This window comes from Ctenopharyngodon idella, chromosome 2 (genome assembly GCF_019924925.1).
Source record: "Ctenopharyngodon idella isolate HZGC_01 chromosome 2, HZGC01, whole genome shotgun sequence".
Lineage (NCBI taxonomy): Eukaryota > Metazoa > Chordata > Actinopteri > Cypriniformes > Xenocyprididae > Ctenopharyngodon > Ctenopharyngodon idella.
Genome location: NC_067221.1, coordinates 33,843,659 through 33,858,480, shown reverse-complemented (window position 1 = coordinate 33,858,480; position 14,822 = coordinate 33,843,659). Strand labels below are relative to the sequence as shown.

Below are 14,822 nucleotides of genomic sequence, written 5' to 3'. Positions count from 1 at the left end.
TAAAAAATAAGCACTAAAAACTAAAAGGAGTTGTTTTAAATGCTACACGTGAATTTAGGCATCATCACAACATTATAATGTACAGTATGAAAAAAAAAATGGATATTCATTTTTAGATCTGCTAAATTTACATTTATCAGTGTTACTAAATTATTGGTGTTTTTAAAGAATAACTTCTAAGTAAGCATTGGAGGGCAAAAAAAGGTAATATAAATGTAAAAACATGCATGGAAAATGACCATGCACAATTAAATCAACTAACATGGTATCAATATATTGTGCATGCCGACTAATACAATAAAAGCATTCACGTTTTAATGTGACCTTCATATATAAAAAAAGAAAAACATTAAAATCTGTTAGTTTTAATAAAAATAAATAAATAAATAAAAAAGACACCCCCGGGACATTAAAGTGCCCAAAGCTGAAGAAACACCTGTATATACACTGAATCCTGTATGTTTATACACACTCTCGCAGCTGCTTATAGCAGAAAACTGCTGTCTTTGACTATTCCAGTGACATTAGCGCTGATGTTTTAAATATCGTGACAAAGATCTTACAGACACGACCATATAAAGACACAATCCCTCCATCCCTCCCTCTCTCTCGCACACACATAGACAGCAGGAGATTCACACAAATGCAAAAACTGTGCTGCTAAAAGCAGTCTCCTGAGGAATAAGTCCTTCATGAGCTTCATACAGCCTGAAATACCCCTCTGTGGATCTCATGCTATTCAGAATAGCTTGGCACACAGATAAACAACTTGCACAAACACACACTCTGTGTTCACTTGTATGGGCAGGCAGGTTTTGCCACCCTTTTGGGGACAAATTTCTGAATATGTACCAACAGCAAAACCTGTCAAAACAAGTAAAAAAATGTTCATAAATGGACAAGATAAGGTCTTCTTGTTTCATATCTGCAAATTCCAATAGGTGTTTTAGTTCACACTGACACATAGAATAACACCAAGATACTTTTTGTTAGTGTAGTAGTTATCTTATTGTAAAAAAATAAAATGGAAATTACTGGTAATAACATATATACAAAGTTATGTATGTCCTAAACAGAAGGTGCAGGGTCGTTCTGACATTTACACCTAAACAGAAACTTACTGAATGTTTGACAACTAACCAATTTAATCACGTGGGTCTGCTCTGCCCATCTATAATGTGTGACTGTCACTTTAAGAAGCATTGAACCAATGAACTCACCCGTTTATGTGACCCACAGCAGTGCTGAGAACTTTACACCACAGTTGTCCACACTGCTATCTTACAGGCATTACTATGCATTTATGTCATTTGTGTTCTGTAGGGTTTGAAACACAATTTTACATTGTAACAATTGGCCATGACTTGCAGTGATATCAAGAATACCCTCAAGTACAGATGATCCATAAATGTCACAACTGTCCATAAATTAACAAATTAAGATATTTTTGATGAAATCCAAGAGGTTTTTTATCCCCCATAGAAAGCGACATAATTACCGTCATTCAAGGTCCAGAAAAGTAGTAAAGACGGTGTTAAATGGCAGACTGCAGGAACGTAACACCTCTTGCTTAACATTAAGTCAATTTTGTTTACATAGCCCAATATCACTAATCACAATCCACGCAACATCCATCTGTTTTGGTTAAGCATTTGAAAATGCTGCTTAATTTTCCTATATAAATCATTAGAAATGTCTAAAGTTTTATTTTATAAAGTATTAAATTATTATGAAAAAAATCTGTGACTGTAATTTCTTAACCTTTGTCTGGAAATCTTACACTGTAAAAAAAAAAAAAATGTTATCACAACATTTTTTCTTTTGTCAAATCAACTTCAATAATTAATGTGGTTTAGATAACATAATAACATAACTTCAGATAACATAAAAACTCAAACATCATAATTTGAGTTGGGGCTGCTAGATTATGGCAAAAATCATAATCACGATTATTTTGGTCAATATTGAAATCACGATTATTTAACACGATTATTGGTGGGTGTGATATGACCAAAGTCTTATTTCATGATATGAGTAATTTTAAATGTCAGTGAAATTTCACAATTATTAATACTTAAGCAAAAACTAATACTAGATTAATTAATGTAAGCAAAAAGTCCTCAAAACAGCTACAGAAGACAATAAACAGTCAACAATTAAATAAGAACAAAGAAAATAATTACAAAAAAAGCAGAAAAAAAATACAAATGAAATAAACAGTGCTTTAGGTTTTTGAGATAGATGTACTAACAGTGGTATTTAGATAAGTAATACCCAACCGAAATTGAATAAAGTAATGAAATGTAAAATAACTGCTCTATACATTAAATATAGACTAATTCTTATTTAAAACTAAAGAAGTTATTCATTGAAGAGTAGTGAGTGATTTTATCTTTGTCTTTTCTTGTTGGATTAACAATGACTTTAGAAATCATTAATGTTGGCTGCTGTCCCTTTAAGAGCTGCACGGACCCAATATAAGCATGCTGTAAATGCTGTCTTCATGAGGTCTCGGAATTATGGTAAATACGAGTTTTCTAGTTAAAAATTGCACATGAACACCCTTTCATTTCGCATCATGAATGCGATGAGCTCGTAATCACGACTTCAGAAGTGGTAATTATCAAATTACTGATAGCACGTGAAGGTAGCAATACACGCGCACTTTCTCAGTGTACACTTAAGACATAACTGACTGCATTTACGAGGATACTTACCAAAATGGCATTTCGATATATTTGTGTTGGCTATTTGACTGTTTAGGCGCGTATCTGAAGCCCTTTTCTTATGCGCGTGCCGTGTCTCGGAGCGCATGCACAGGTGTCCGCCTAGGGAACAGCGTCCGTTTCGCGGCTTAATGCGCTTTTAATATCACTGTTTATGTTTAATATAAAGCATGTCTGGAAATTTAGCAACAGTAGACTGCATTTTACATCCCTCTCTTATTCGGCTGATTTTGATGTAAAGTTTGGGTTAGGGAGGAATAAAAGCGCACCACTGTGAAGGAAAGGAAGGTGTGCTGAACAGAATGCAGCAGCGGTACAGTAATCGTTTTACCTCGATTATCTTGTTTTCATAATCTTTGGAAGCCAAAATCGAAATTGCAATTGAAAATACGATTAATTGCACAGCCCTAATTTGAGTTTCTGTTGTTAAAACCAATCTCCTTCATTGTATTAACTCAAATTTTTAATTTCAATGAACTCAAAATTAAGTTAAACTTACTTTAAGTTAAACCCACAATTCTTTTTCACGGTGTATGCACTGGGAGAAAATAAAAACTCCCTTCTCTACACTGTAAAAAAGATTTGTTGGTTTAACTTAATTTTAAGGCAACCAGGTAACTTACTTTTTTGAGTACACTGAAATTAAAAAAGTTAATACAATGAAGGCTATTGGTTTAATCAACAGGAACTCAAATATTATGTTATCTGAACAACATTAATTATCTAAGTTGATTTGACAAAAGAAAAAAATGTGATAAATCATGAAAATATTTTTTACAGTGTACACTGCAGAAAAACTCATGGATTTGCATATGTTTACTTCAAATTTATTTAGAGAGAAATATTTTTTTTCCTATTTTTTCCTTTTGTTGTAAGCATTAGTGAGTACGCATGTAATGTAATGTCTGTTTCATTCATACTCATAGCCGGAGGGCGTCCTCGTGCATAAAGTCCACAAGTGAGACTCAGAGAAGTCATAAAACTTATTAAGTTCCAGGAAATCATTTATATGGACAAAGACATCCAGTGATCGCTGCAGAAGAATTAAACTCAGATAGAGACATTTTGACTGATGACACATGAAGACAATCAACACGATTGCGACAATATATGGTTTATCTGTGTTCTTCTAGACATCCCGGGTATTTTCATAAGAATAAAGTATATTTATAATGCAATGCTAATTAACGTAGCCTTTATCACTGTATAGAAAATAATATAATTTCTGCCTCATTATATGATATGAAGCCATGTCAGATGACAAAAGTTATTTCAAACACTCGACTGACATTATGAAGTGAGATTGGAGTAAAAACGTCATTAAATGTTCTCTATTGTTGTACTACAGGTTTGCAAATGCTTGTCATTACAAGTTTGGAAAGATGTTTGGCGCATGTTGCTTGTCAAATGCATGTTATAAGAGACTTAAATTCACAACACCTGCAGAGATGGAGCAGCATTTACTGCAAACCAATTGATCCACTCTGATCTCAGTGAATTTTGCAATTTCGGTTTAATATTGATTAATCATGCAGCCCTAGATTAACCTCACACAAACAACCAAGCACACAACAAATGCTCACTTCACACAAACAAGCAGCTCTGTCTCACACATGCAAACCTGTATCGCATGCGTAAAATCAACGTTCATCTGTTTCGGGTAAAAATGAATATGCTTGTTAGCACAAAATAATATTACTTTGCAGAAATGTCGCCACAGGCACATTTTTCCAATGAACCTGAGTGGAGTTTTCTGAAGGGTTAGCTGAGAGTTTCTCCAAAGAAAGTTCAGCAAGAGGCTGAGGGTTTCCACAGGGAACTTACTAACACTGTGTTTTCCAAAATACAGTCTAGTACACCAACAGCTTGTTCCCTGTGGAGAAATCTAGGATTCAGTAGAAATAGGAGGATCTAATCCCACCCCCCCATAAAAAAAGAGGAAGCCAATCAAAACTCAAGGTCATGATTTTCCTATGCCACAAAACATTACAAAAACACAACATTCAAAATGTAAACAGACAGATGTTATAAATTTTAATCCACATTTACAGGTTATACTTCAGCTAAAAGTTTTTTTTTCCTTATATACAGCAATAGGTACAAATATAAGCTTTACGGTAAGATGAACCCTCTGGTGGCCTGGAGCACAGTGCCTAGTTGTCAGGAGGATTGGGAATCACCTAGAATCCAATGATAATGAGACCTGGGCCTCGGTAGGTTACCTGTTAAAGCTACACTAATTATAAATATATACTGTGTTTTTTTTGTTTTTTTTTATTGTATGCCATTATTAAAACTGAACAACACCAAATTGATTGTTTCACATCAAATTCATGTCAGTTTTATATGAGCATGCTGAATACAGCAGTGCTTCTGTAACTTTCTTCATCAAGATTTTCATATCACTTTTCTCAAATGAGAGAAGAACATGCTAAGGACTAAATTTTTCTATTAGTATTATCTTTCCAAATTCTGCTTTATTTTTTCCAGATTGTGTTTTTCTGGGTTATGTTTTAATGAGTTGATTAAATTTTAACCATCAAAAAGCATGTCTAATCAATTTTATTCATAAAACCGTAATCATTTAAAATGGAATCAAAAGAAAATAAAACTGCTGCACAACAGACGTTATGATATGATATGGAGTAATAAATAAATTACAATCAACCAAAATCAGAGCTCATCCCAGTAATTTTCAACCATAAAAAACTTTCAATTTTTGAAAATTCTTTATTAGATCCATATCGGACACAATCCCTCATTTGTTTAGGCTTCTACATTTGAAACAATTCAGTGGCTTGTTTAACTATTTTTCTGTGTCAGTGTGACAGCTGAGCTCTCCGTCTACTTAATTACATCACACAGAAATATTACAGATACAGACACCCTCAGTAAAATGAGTGAGAGAATCAACTTTATTTGGAGCCTATTAAAGAGGTCCTTGATTATTTTACTTTTTTAACTTTAGTTAGTGTGTAATGTTGCTGTTTGAGCATAAACAACATCTGCAAAGTTATGATGCTTAAAGTTCAACGCAAAGGGAGATATTTTCTTTTACCGAATTATAAATTATGAATAATTATAAAATGTGCTGGAGACGTTCAAAATGGTTTTTGCATAGTTCCTTATACTTATTTTATGGAATGCAAGTTCATTTTGTGACTTAAAGGATTAGTTTACTTCTGAATGAAAATTTCCTGATAATTTACTCACCCCCATGTCATCCAAGATGTTCATGTCTTTCTTTCTTCAGTCGAAAATAAATGAAGGTTTTTGAGGAAAACTCTCCAGGATTCTTCTCCATATAGTTGACTTCAGTGGGAATAAGGGTCTTATCTAGCGAAACGATTGGTCATTTTCTAAAAAAAAAAAAAAAAATAAAAATGTATATACTCTTTAACCACAAATGCTCATCCTGCACTAGCTCTGTGATCCGCACGCATGACGTAATCACGTTAGAAAGGTCATGCGGAAGTACATATCCAGCGTCTACAAAGCGAACGCGCAAAGATTAAGCCAAACGCCCTTTACACAAAAAAGGTAAAACAACGATATCCAACGGTTTTGAAGTTGAGCTTTTCGCCCTACCGCAGTACTTCCGCCATACTTACGTAATGCGTGGCGCATCGCAGTGCAAGACAAGCATTTGTGGTTACAAAGTATATACATTTTTATTTTTTTATTTTTTTTAAAATGACCCGATCGTTTTGCTAGATAAGACACTTATTCCTAGTCTGGGATCGTGTAGAGCCCTTTGAAGCTGCACTGAAACTGCAATATGGACCTACAACCCGGTGAATCCCACTGAAGTCCACTATATTGAGAGGAATCCTGGAAGGTTTTCCTCAAAAAACTTAATTTCTTTTCGACTGAAGAAAGAAAGACATGAACATCTTGGATGACATGGGGTGAGTAAATTATCAGGAAATTTTCATTTAGAAGTGAACTAATCCTTTAAATTACATGTTACTCAGAGACTGACATGTTTGGCTTGTTAAAAAACGTTACATTCAGCCGTCGCAAATTTGTTGATTTTGAAAATCAAGTTCATTTTATTTTTTTAACCCGGAAAGGAGCTGGTTTTGAAGTTGTTTTTTACTGTCTCTTACAACAAAAATCTTTTTTTAAACACATGAAAATGCAAATCCTGTTGTAAATAATAGTAAAAAAAAAAAAAACACTTTTTTAAAACTTGTTCCATTATTACCCCTTAGCAGATTTTGACTCAGACTTTTTCCCACGTTGACCTGAACTCACTTATGCATGACTCACAGAATGAGGGAAATATGCAGTACTTCCCTCTGCCTTCATATGCATAGAAATCCCATATTCAGCAAAACGTTTTATCAATTTCTGTCTTAATATGCGTGCATTTCTCAAACAGCATGCAAACAAAAAAGATATCAAGCTGCTGACATCAAAATGACAAAAAAAAACAGGCACTATGTAACAAAAAAGACAGTCAGAATCCAGTTCTATAGGCACAGCTGCTACATGAACACATGCGTCTGAAAACCTGCCAACACACTGCAACAGACCAGAGGAGTGATCAGCTGGGATAGCTCAATTTCATATGCAAGATTACATTAGTTTTCAGTTTGATGCCTTTCCATATTTCTGTTGTAAATCTGTTGTCATAATTTAGTTCGCTGTGATCCAAACAGGGATTATAGGGCCCATACAATACCCTTCAAATTTAAAATTTACAGAGATTATATACAGACAGGAATAATGTGTGCTGGTGGCCTGATGGATAATAATCCCAAACATATCAGCCCTAAAACCGAACCCCACAGTCTCACACAGAACACCTCTGTTTGTGTGTCTGGTTTAAAGGGCAGCTTTAGTCTGAGCAGCTGAAAGCCTAGAACCTAGAAAGAGAATGAGAGCAATGTGAGCAGAAAGAAAAAAGGCGAGCTAAATGTAGTTAAAGAGTAGCAAAGGTATTTGGGGAAAGCAAATGGAATGAGTGACAATATAACAGAACCAAGGACACCGCAGATCACACATTCGCAAACACCATCCCTGTTTCTGCCTGTCTTTCTCTCTCAGAGCACAGACAGACGCCGTATTTAATTATTCACATGACTCCATTTCCTGTGATAAACTACAACTGGACATCAGCATATCAGCTACATCACAACAGCACTCTACTTCCTTGCAATAAAGCAACGTCACAACTGCAGCATTGTCTCAACGACACTCCACATAATGCTCTCAACAACAACACCACATCATCTTACCGACTTTAGTTTTCCCTCATAACAGCATTCCGAATCAGCATAATATCAGCTAAATATCATAATAACAGTCCACACTTCGCAGGGGTACAACAATAAGGATTTTTCTATGTATTTTACTTGCACTTGTCCCGTCAACATTTCACCTGGCCCCACCTAAACAAAATATTTCATGTGCCATGAAGTGTTTTTTTAATATTTCTTAAACTTAAGTTATTTAATGTTTTACTGTTTTATAAAAAGAAAGACAAGTCACAAGACATTTCCAAATCTGATATTGCGCATATAGCCTACTATTCTGTGTTATTGTTAAGCCCCACAAAAGGCACAAAAACATAAAAAAGCACCATAAAGTTTTTGTGGATTACATTATAAGTGTTCTGAAGCCATTCCATAGTTTAATGTGAGATAGAGATTAATATTTAAGTCGTTAAAGGTGCAATGTGTAATATTTGGGAGGATCTATTGACAGAAATGTAATATAATAACTTTAATAATAACTTTATAATATAACTTTGTTTTCAGTGGTGCATAAAAACCTTACATAATGATCCGTTATGTTTTTATTACCTTAGAATGAGCCATTTCTATCTCATACACCGCAGGTCCCCCCTCCATGTCAAGTCGCCATCATGCGCCGGCATGTTTCTACAGCAGCCCTAAACAGACATACGAAGAGTTCAGATGCAAAAGCCTCTAAGTGCCATCTGAAAATTTCTTCTAAAATGAACATTTTTATCAAGCTTGTATGTTTAGGTTCAGTAATTTCACTTTAATGGCATTTAATAGGTCCTTTTCATTGCCATTAAAGTTAAATAACTTAACATAAACATACGAGCTTGATAAAAATGTTCATTTTAGAAGAAAATTTCAGACGGCACTTAGAGACTTTTGCATCTGAACTCTTCAGAGCACGTTTAATCACTATGTTGTTCTTCTAAATCGTTTGTGTTTTTAGAGGCAGCTTGCATCGTCACTACGTTGAATACGCACAAAGTAGTAGTAGTAGTAGTAGTAATAGTAGTAGTAGTTTGGTTTATTAGAAGCAGAGACCGTTCTTTGTTAGAAGAAACCTCATTGCTTCACACAGGCTACTCTCTGCTGTCTCAGACAACGACATCTTGTGCCGGCCAAACGGCCACCGTAGCTCCTCCGAAAGGGAGGGGTGCGAGGGGTGTTCGCTGTTCGTTGCAGTTCACAACCGCTAAAATTTACACACTGCACCCTTGAATTCAAGTTCACGTAAATGCTTCCCTCCGCTGTGGCTGTCAGTCATTCTCAATAAAGGTCTATGGTTTTCCATAAAAGCCACCTCACGCACCGGATGCCATGTGCGCGCTCAAGGCAGTTGGACATAGTGGTGTATTAGAAGTAAAAAATTATATAAATACTGTTTAGTTTCTCGCTCAAACCGATCGTTTCGTGTCTTAGGACATCAATCTGTCGTCACGACCCGCAGAGTTTAATTTGGATTTGTCTGTGCATGTTTTTTTTTTTAATCTCATAGATTTTGTTACCATTGGCATGCATTATAAGAATGACAGACTGCAACGGTTGGAGTTAAAAATCATCATTTGTGTTCTACTGAAGAAACAAAGTCACCTACATCTTGGATGCCCTGGGGGTAAGCAGATCTCAAATTTTCATTTTTGGGTGAACTATCCCTTTAATAGAGAGACAGTATGACTAATTCACACACGCAATCACTGTGCTAATTTATCTTTATCTGATTTACAACGAGTAGAAATCTGTAAGAAATGTTACGAACCATAGATAAAATAACTGCTGAAAGTCAGCTGTTATGTCAGACCACTCTTTCAAAAGGAAAAAATATCCCACCTTTAATAGTCAAGTAAATTTACAGTACAAACCTTGTAAGTGAACTATGAGGGCAAAACAACAAACAAACAAAATAATCGTTCATTAATCGTAATCAAGGTAAAATGTTCAATTAATCGAGGTTTTGATTTTAGGTCATAATTGTCCAGCCCTACTGTGACTCCATGTTGCTTCAAGCGCATCATTCTGCGCACGGGATGTGCATAAGCACTTTGCCATTAGAGCCTTTCATATTATAATACTTTTGCGCAATGAAAGATTGTTAATAGCCATTTTTGTTCTGTTCTGTCCTATCTATCATTTGTTGCTGCCTCGTTAAAAAGCTGCACTATAAATTTAAAATTAATGTTTTTTAATTTTATAGTATATATTTATATATAAATATATTTGCTTTTCATGAATGTTTGAGTCATACATGACAAAGTCATGAGTCATGAATGAAGGAGTCAGTCTGACCCCGTTTTTTTTTTTTTTTTGATTGTCTAGTAAAGCTATTGGTTTATTTACAGTTGTTGCACAATTACTTAATAAAAAATTCACTACATTTGTGTCTTTTTGTTATATTGTTTTACAAATTTAGGAAAGAAATGTTTAAGTCGAGCTTGATGCTTTGCACAAAAGAATGATCCCAGTCTCTTCCACACAGTGAGGCATTCAGCACTTTTTATTATTATTTTAATATCGGATCGGTACTCTGTATCGGCCAATACCAAATCCCAGGTATCGGAGGTGAAAAAGGTGGATCAAAGCATCCCTAATAACAATGAACAATATATTTTTACAGCATTTATTAGCCTTTGTTCGAGTTAATAAAATGTTGACATTAGTTCACAGTGCATTAATGTTAACAGACACAACTTTTGATTTTAAAAATATATTAGTAAATGCTGAGATTAACATTAAATATGATTAATAAATGCTGTAGAAGTGTTGTTCATTGTTAGTTCATGTTAACTTATGTAGTTAACTAATGTTAACAAATTAAACATTATTGCAAAGTGTTACCAAAATGATAAATAATTGCAATTTTATCCATTTCAACTATAATAGCTGGAATTATAGTCTATTATTAGCTAACTGCATTCTCTAAATTGTAATGTTGACATGCATTCTCTGTAAACCTGCTTTGAAATATGTATTGTGAAAAGCGCTATACAAATAAATGTGAATTGAATTGAATTGAATTATAGTCCAGCTATAATGAAATCATGACAGCTGTACATTAAACTTAAAATTAAATTAAATTAAATGCTTCTGAGTTTTTCAGACTTTTTTGCTATTTTGACAAAACCTCTTCTATAGCCATAACCAGCTATAGTTAACTTTAGCTTTGGTGACATTTTTATCAACGACAATGTTCAGTACAGAACACAATTCCAAATGTTTACTTTGCAGGTCATGACAACTGACAGTTGGGTCAACTGGCCCAAACCTCTTAGACTACTAGACCATCCTTAACTTCACCATAAAATCAGATTTGCCATAACAATAACACTCCATATGACTATAATAACTGCTCCATCACAGCTAAACTCTATATCATCATGATAAAACTCTACAACATCATAGTAATAACTGTCATCACAGCCATATACAACAGCAGATGTTCTGTTTAAAAGCAAACAAAGTGGCTATAACTTTCATTTAACACTGAATCTTTCACAACACACACTCACAGGTGGCTAGCACTGAAAACACATGTAAACTATTCTGCTCATATACGCTACTAAAGGAGAAAATGATTTATTCATGTGAACAAACATGCTTTTGTCTCTCTCACTCCTGCTCGTCCTTTGTATATATCGTCCTGAAATCTCTGGGCCTCGGATCATTTAACTGTAAAAGCTGCGTATTGAACGCTATTACTCTAAGTGCTTCTGATCCTGAATGCTGATTCTCACCGGCGCAAATCAGACTTTGAGGTATTCTGGGATATAGAGTTGGTGCAAATGGTGGTCGAAACACAAGTCCAAGCTGTTAACGTCTATGTTTTTCTCCATCTCATACTACACAAACATCTACAAAGATGAGCCAAAACATTATGATCAGTCACGGGTGAAGCGAATATCATTGATTATCTCTTAACAAGGCCACATATAAAGGTCTGGGTAGATTAGATGGTAAGCAAACAATCAGTTCTCGTAATCAACGTGTTGAATGCAGGAGAAATGGCCAGGAATAAAGATCTGAGTGACTTTGACAAGGGCCAAATTGTTATTGCAAGGTGATTGGGTCAGAGTATCTCTGAAATGGCAAGGCTTGCACGTTGCTCCCGGTCAGCAGTGGTGAGAATTTACTGTGGTCCGAGGAGGAACAAACAACAAACCAGCAACACTGTGTTGGGCGCCCAAGGCTCATCGATGCACAAGGGCAAAAAAGGCTATCCTATCTGGTCCGAGCCAACAGAAGGTCTACTGTGGCATGAGTCACACAAAATTTTATGTCAGGAATGTGTCACAACACAGTGCGTCATACTCCTCTGCGTATGGGGCTGTGTAGCCGCGGACCAATCAAAGTGCCAATGATGACACCTGTGACACCTGTCCACCATCGAAAACACATACAATGGGCACATGAGTGTCAGAAATGGACCTTGCAGTGGAAGAACGTTGCCTGGTTCAATGAGTCCCGTTTTCTTTTACATCATGTGGACGGCTGTGTAAGTGTGCGCCGGCTCCACCTCACAACCTACGGGACTTGAAGGATCTGCAGCTAACGTCTTGGTGCCAGATACCACAGGACACCTTCCTAAGGGTATGGGTAGATGTTAGTATTTTGCGGCACTCACGACATGTCCTAATTACTGTAGTCTCGAGATGACAACAACGTGTTGTCAACACGTGACGTACTATTCAGAGCTGTTCACATCCATGGACTGGGAATTATGCATTTCTATGGCACCACTATCAACGGCTAAATGAATCTACAGCAGTCAGGTGGTACAGAGGTCACGTGATACAACCAGGAGCTCTTAAACAATGCTGCCTTCATGTGCTATCGGAAATGTGATAATTCCCACTTCCGAAGTCGTGATTACAAGCTCATCGCATTCAAGTTTCGAAATGGGAGGGCGTTCATGTGCAATTTTTACCTAGGAAACTCGTATTTACGATAATTCCGAGAGCACGAGAAGGCAGCACAATTCCCATTTTACAAACTGTAATTACGAGCTCTACGAGGACGTGAACGCTTTTTACAAGTTGAAATCATGTAATTGCGGTAATTATGACATGACATGACTTTTGTTTCAGTGTTGTGTAGGCAATCAACAAAGCTGAAACCAATAAAGACCAATGAAATCTTTAGAATCGGCTGCGGGGCGGAGTTTGCAGGAAAAGAAATATCATGGTAGCGCCCATGAGGGGTCGACCCGCTATATGTAGAATAAAACAACATTTTCTATTAATCTGACATGTCTAGAGTTTTGCTATGATATTTTTCGAGTCCTGCTCATTTTTTGTGTAAAAACTTTAAATTAGCTATATATACATTGAGTGTAGCCTACCTCTAGCGCCCCATACAGACACACACTGACGCGACGAAACTACAACGCTCGCCGTTAAATCAACGAAGCGGAACGTCTATGAATACGCGCGCGGACAGTGAGCTGTCTCGCGCTAAACAGACAGTTTTGTTGATTCCTGAACGAGAGCGTTCCGGTTTTGTCGCGTCGCTCTCTTGAAGTGTAAATGCTTTGTAACTCGAAGAACACTGATTAGATGTGCCAAACGTGTAGAAGACATAAGTTATCACTGTTAGCCTAGCAGCAGCAGCTCTCATCAAGTCATTGAAACAAAGCGCAGGACTCACACACACATGAGAAAAGTTCAAGACCATTTTTTCATTAGAAATAGCATAAGGATGCGTCAGCTGCAGCAACCCACCAAGTAAACAAAAAGTCAATGTACATAATATTGCTCCCTAGTAAATACTGTCATTTCTAACTGGTCCCAAAGTAGGATAATAACGTCTGAAACGTGGAGTAAACTTCGCTCTCTCTTATGTTACCTCATATTTGGCCCATTTCTCACTGATTTGCAATCTGCTGTAAACATAAAGAACAAAGAAGGCGGCCCAACACATTAAAAGAGGGTAAAAACACACAAAGCTTTATTTACTTGTGAATAAAGCCGTTCTTTCCCCTGTGTTTAGTGGAGTTAAAGTGTCCGGACGTTCCCAATCCCTTCCCCCGCTCACTTACTCCGTCTCTACACCGCCATATTTGCAGCCCTCACCGGCGCAACTATGTTTCCAAAGCACAATCAGATAATACAATGAAACAGCATCTCACCTTAGCGATCGCTCTCCTGTACCGCATCGCGGCCTGCTGAACGAGCCAGTGCACTTTAATGTTGCCATCTCCGCAAGGAACGACGACCCGAGTTCTTCCAAAACACACCGTCACTTTCATACTTCCAACTCTCCTTAGACCTTCCCAAATCCAAGGGAAACTCGGGATCACAGGCTCCCGTGCTCTGTTGTCCAGATCATTAATAATCTTTGGTTCAGCACCTTGGAGGTTTAGTGTAAGTTACAATCGGTACCCGTTCCGTTTCATCGCGGCGGGCGCTGTGTGGCGGTGTATGACCACCTGTTTAGTGTTTGGGATCTGTGTACGGGAACCGCGCTGTGTTCAGTCGGTTCGGGAGCAACGAAAGCGGGTTTCTCGCGCCCTCTGGCGGTGGTAAATATCACTGGCACGACGTGTTTGGTTGTACTTTTTTTTTTTTTTTGCATTATTTGAAAACTTCATAAATCACATTTGTAGTGAAACATGTGAATATCAATTTGTGAGGAATGGGTTAGGTTAAGGGTCAGGGGTCATCACATTTATGAGATGTTAAACTGCAATCTCAATCTCTTAAGTTGCAACATTGACTTGAGATCTGACTTCAAATTAAAGCCTTGTGAAAAACACAAAATTTTCAAGTCTGTAATGGGACGTATTTTCTTCAAATACTGCAACATTATACTTAAAAGGTAAATAATATTTAAGATCGGATTCGGATTTAAGTAA

At 36.5% G+C, this 14,822-nt stretch overlaps 1 protein-coding gene across 6 annotated transcripts in view; it reads right to left on the bottom strand.

Annotated features, from left to right (window-relative positions):
- pard3ab (par-3 family cell polarity regulator alpha, b) overlaps positions 1-14,459 on the bottom strand; it is a 104,890-nt gene extending 90,431 nt beyond the window's left edge. For 2 of the 6 annotated variants that reach the window (XM_051862258.1, XM_051862289.1), the window contains exon 1: positions 14,097-14,459. In XM_051862258.1, the coding sequence (XP_051718218.1) occupies positions 14,097-14,216 (120 nt within the window). In that variant the 5' untranslated portion in view covers positions 14,217-14,459. The remainder of the gene's footprint in view (positions 1-14,096) is intronic. The other 4 variants (XM_051862247.1, XM_051862267.1, XM_051862277.1 and 1 more) reach the window with 3 other exon arrangements.
- Positions 14,460-14,822: the final 363 nt, after the last annotated feature.